We start from the raw sequence: 4,972 nt of genomic DNA, 5'->3' as shown, positions 1-4,972 counted from the left end.
GGAGCTAGGGTGTGGAGTGCCCAGGGAGGCTGCGGGCGCGGGGGTGGGGGGGCAGGGTGGGGGCGTCGGAGCTCTGTGCCCAGTTGGCGGGAGCGGGCGGCCGGTGGCGTCGCTGCTTCGGGCCCTGATTCTGGAAAAGGGCCTGTTGGGCCCCGCGCCCTGGGTGCTGTCCCTTCCCACAGGCGCCTGGTTGATGCCAAATGCTTTCTGTGTGGTGGGTCTGACGCATTAGCAAAAGAGCGGTTGAGTGGGTAGGTTATGAAGACATCAAAATGAAGTGTTTATCCACTTTATAATATTCCCTTCCATACTTATATTTTGCACCTAAGTAAACGCAAGGAAATGACAGGGTGAGGAGTAGATCACCTTTCACAGGAAGGGTCCGTGTAAAGAAATAGTGTAGTATTAATACACCTTTCTCCTTCAGGATCCTTTTTCTCAACATCGCAGCCCCCTTTAATATGTTGAGGTGTGGGAATGGTGGGTCAAAATAGAGGGGAATATTTTCTGAAGGGTCATTGTAGATCCTATGATGTTTAAACTTATTTCCTGATTCTTCAAAGGTGATGTTAGGACCTGAACTCTGGGTATCTGTCTGTTAACCTCGTATTTTCCTGGCACTGTCAATATATTCTCTTGATGTTTTGATGAGTGCTCATCCTCCTTTTTGCAGGACGGGACTCTTCTCCAGCTAAGGACTGTTCTTTGGTGGGAAGGGTAGAAGTTCCTGAGGACCCCTACTGTGTGGGCTGGCTGGCATAGGTGGCAATGAGGTAGGGTCTTTGTATGCATGGGGAAAGGGTAGGGACATGCAAAGATGGTATTGAAATAATAGTCATTAATATTTGTACTGAGTGCCTTCTAAATACAGTTGCCTACATTCCACTGTCCACTCTTCCATCTTATAATTTGTCCCAGGAAAGAGGTGTGGTTTCTTCTGGGAAAATGACAGGATTAAAAACTGGGAGGAAGTATAATTAGAAAAGCTGCAGGTCTTGGGGGAATGGATGCAGAAACATCTGGTAGGAGCAGACAGGTGGGAGACATTTAACATGGCCTCAAATAAACAAAAGTATGTGTTATAACTCTTGTGATGGGTGTTGGGATAGCTTAATCTCCTGTTTTCTCTCTTTTGCTTTTTATTTATTCTTAAGTTTATTTCTTTATAGGTTCCTGTAGAAAGCTGTAGGTAGTTTTTCACTTTGAATTAAGCAAGAGGACGAAAACTATTCATTTGGGTCCAAGGTGAGTGTGAGCATGAGCAGCCCTATTTATTGGGGATGGAAATGGGCTACTGGCAAGTAGGTAAGACCAGATCATATCTTGGAGCCATTGTCTTCCAACTCTCCAGACACTTCTATCCTCACATTTGTATAGGAAATGGGGATAAATTAAGCCAGGATTGTGCCTAGAGGGTAATTGATAGATGATCAGGAAATGGGGTGGGAAGCCATGAGGACAAAGGAGGCCAGAAACATTATATAACCAAAGTTCTAGATTTGAAAAGGCATATATTGGGTTTAGAATTCAGAACACATGTCTGTCTACCAAATACTCAAAATTCCAGCGCTCCTGTATTTTTGTCCGTAGCTCTGCCTGTGTATTGGCTATAGGACTTTTCATTCCTAGAAGTAATGAAGGGGGAACAAATTGCACTAGATGAGTATAGGTTGGTATGAGGCCTACCTTGGTAGACCTATAGACTATAGTGGTGTATACCAAAGGAGCTGGATGTTTTTTAGCCTTTCTCACTTTCAGCAAGCTTTTCCATCATCTGCTCCTATGTGATATAGAGAAAAGAGTGTGTTAGTGCTTGGGCAGTACATTGTTGGGCATTAGTGGGAGTGTGGAAGGGATAAAATAAGGTAACAGAGTTTTCTACTATTCTACTTCTGTCATGTAATCCATCTCTATTTTCATGTCTTGTGTGGCTGTCTGCATGGAGAAACACAGTTGGAAGAGACTTAAAGCTCATTTTCTTCTTCCACCTCCGATCCATCTGCAGTGGTGGCTATAGTGGCCTTGGAGTGACAGATCATCACCTTCAACAGGTCTGTACTCAGAAACCATCATCTTCACTCAGGCTGAATTCCTCTGCTTGTCTCTGTATCACTGACAGAGGCTATGTGTTTTGGAAGGGGACGGTGTGACTGTTGAGCTAATGAGTAACTCTTGCTACAAAGTTTACGTCTGACCCAGTGAAAGAGTGTTAAGGCATTGACCTGGGACACATTGAGAACCAAGGCCAAGATTTTATAGGGCTATCTATATAACTGGTCTTCAACCATGACTGGGGCTAAGAATGAGAGTAGAAACAAAGCCAAAACTCAAAAAAGGGCTGGTGTACAAGCTGAAGCGAAGAGGGAGTCTACTGGCATAGTCAGAGCTGTAGTCAAGACCCAGGACAAAGCAACAGCCAAGGCAGGGTCTCAAGCTGATGCAGCAACAACGACGACGAATGCAAGGTCTAAGAACAGGATTGTTACTGAGATAAAGGAAAGAGCCCTGGCAGATTTCAGTCCCAAAGCTGAAGACGGGGTCACTAGAGTATCTGGGATGTCTTCTGTGGCTGAGGTTAATGCTGAGTCCAGGTCCACATGTAAAGATAAGGCTGGTATTGATACCTGGTTTTGGGCTGGGGAAGAGGCCAATGTTGGTTCCTGGTTTTGGAATGGAGAAGAGACTAGTAATCGTTCTAGTGCTAAGGATGAAGGTAAAGCTGGTATAGGTCCCCCAACCTGTGCTGAAAAGTTAGAACCTGTGGCTGGGGCCAGCTATAAATCTAGGCCAGGGACTGAGGAGGAGGAGGAAGAAAATGTTATTGGGAACTGGTTTTGGGATGGAGATGAAACCAGTTTTGATCCTAATCCTAGACCTGTGAGCAGGATAGTTAGGCCCCAGCCTGTGGATGAAATTAATGAAAAAAATAGGCCCAAGGACTGGTCTGAGGTAACTATCTGGCCCAAAGCTCCTGCTGTAACTCCAGCAGTGTTAGGCTTTAGATCCCAAGTCCCATTTGAGACAAAGCCTCCTTCATATATTGTCCTGGCCTCAGCTGAGGAAAATACCCCTTCTTTGCCTGTGGAAACAACATGCCCTTCTAGGAGCACTACTTCATGCTCACAGCCTGTCCCTGAGTACCCATTTGGTTCTGGCCCTTGCATCCAGACTATAGAGGAGATTAGACGCCAAATCAGGATCAGGGAAGTGAATGGGATTAAGCCTTTTGCTTGCCCTTGCAAAATGGAATGCTACATGGATTCTGAGGAATTTGAAAAACTTGTTACCTTACTTAAGTCAACTACTGATCCTCTTATTCATAAAATAGCTCAAATTGCAATGGGGATCATTAATGTTCATCCCTTTGCCCAAGAGTTTATTAATGAGGTGGGTGTAGTGACGCTTATTGAAAGCTTGCTCAGTTTTCCTTCCTCTGAAATAAGAAAGAAGGCCGTAATTACTCTGAATCCTCCTTCTGGGGATGAGAGACAACGCAAGATTGAATTACATGTTAAGCATATGTGTAAGGAAACCATGTCTTTTCCCTTGAACTCACCCGGCCAGCAATCTGGATTAAAGATACTAGGACAACTGACGGCTGATTCTAACCATCACCACATTGTTGCCAATTGCTTTGCAGAGCTTTTCCATTTGCTATCCTTGGGAAATCGTAAAACCAGAAATCTTGTTTTAAAAGTACTTTTGAATATGTCTGAAAATCCAGCTGCAGCCAGAGATATGATCAATACAAAGGCCTTAGCAGCATTAAAACTCATCTTTAACCAGAAAGAGGCAAAAGCCAATCTCGTTAGTGCTGTGGCCATATTTATTAACATAAAGGAGCATATCAGAAAGGGTTCAGTTGTAGTTGTCGATCACATGAGTTACAATACACTGATGGCCATTTTCCGTGAAGTTAAAGTAATTATTGAAAGAATGTAAAATGAGCCAGAAATAAAAGTGAATGCTTTGAACAATCTAATAGGCTGTGTATTCCTAAAGAGCCTTACATAATGTTTTGAATGTTACCAGTGTGTACATTATAAAATCACATCTTTAACATGACATTACCTGCGACAGTCTCTAGGTTTGAGCTAGACCATTTTTGAAATATCAAATGAGTATTGCATTGTAAGCTGAAAACATCTGTTGATTTTAATCTTGTGTAGATGGGCAACTTTTTAACATTTTACTTAAGATAGTGAACCAGTTCATCTTAAATAGGGTAAACTTGTTCATTATTATTTGCTTGGATCTATTTCTTTTGAAAAAAAAAAAAAAAAAAGAAAATGTCATTGAAATTTGTAATTGCAGAAATAAAGCATATGCACACAAAAAGATAATAGGACTCACATATATCCATACATATACAGACGAATTGCTGAATGTGCTCTCAACATGTAAAGAAGGCAGGAGTTGCTGTAGGCTGTTTAATGTAAGAGGAATTAGTGTTTTCCCCTTATTCAGCCTTTATCAGATAACTCATGTAGGAATTACAACTGCTGGTGTAAACTGAAGAGAATGTGTGAAAATACTAGGTTATATGCTTTGAGATTTTTCAGTAGTTATGAAACTAAAACAAGATCATACTGTAAATTATTTGTAACTTTCTCCCCCCTGACTATATATTTTGGGCATCTTTCCATATCAATAAATGTGCTTCTATAACAAATTTTTAATCACTTAATGTTTCTTCTGTGTGAACAATTAGTGCATAGTGCCCTAATATTTCATTGCATGTCCCTCTTTTTTTAAAGAATTATTTTATTTTTGATACGGAGAGAGAGCGAGCTCACAAGCAGGGGAATGACAGGCAGAGGGAGAGAGAGACACCGGCTCCCCACTGAGCAGGGAGCCCGATGTGGGACCCGATCCCAGGACCCTGGGATCATGACCTGAGTTGAAGGCGGACACTTAACTGACTGAGCCACCCAAGTGCCCCATGCATGTCCCTCTTAATAATATGCACACA

The 4,972-nt window shown here is 42.4% G+C and overlaps 1 protein-coding gene across 1 annotated transcript; it reads left to right on the top strand.

Annotated features, from left to right (window-relative positions):
- Positions 1-672: 672 nt before the first annotated feature.
- On the top strand, positions 673-4,763 carry LOC111139889 (basic helix-loop-helix family member b9). The gene is made up of 3 exons (XM_022492315.1): positions 673-773; positions 1,170-1,245; positions 1,954-4,763. Exon 3 carries the CDS (start codon positions 2,287-2,289, stop codon positions 3,940-3,942), a length of 1,656 nt encoding a protein of 551 aa, XP_022348023.1. The 5' UTR covers positions 673-773; positions 1,170-1,245; positions 1,954-2,286; the 3' UTR covers positions 3,943-4,763.
- Positions 4,764-4,972: the final 209 nt, after the last annotated feature.

The sequence above is a fragment of the Enhydra lutris genome, unplaced genomic scaffold (assembly GCF_002288905.1).
Source record: "Enhydra lutris kenyoni isolate GAN:26980312 unplaced genomic scaffold, ASM228890v2 scaffoldscaffold123, whole genome shotgun sequence".
In the NCBI taxonomy this organism is placed as follows: Eukaryota; Metazoa; Chordata; class Mammalia; order Carnivora; family Mustelidae; genus Enhydra; species Enhydra lutris.
The sequence above is the reverse complement of the archived record's forward strand: the minus strand, read 5'-3'. Positions and strand labels throughout refer to the sequence as shown.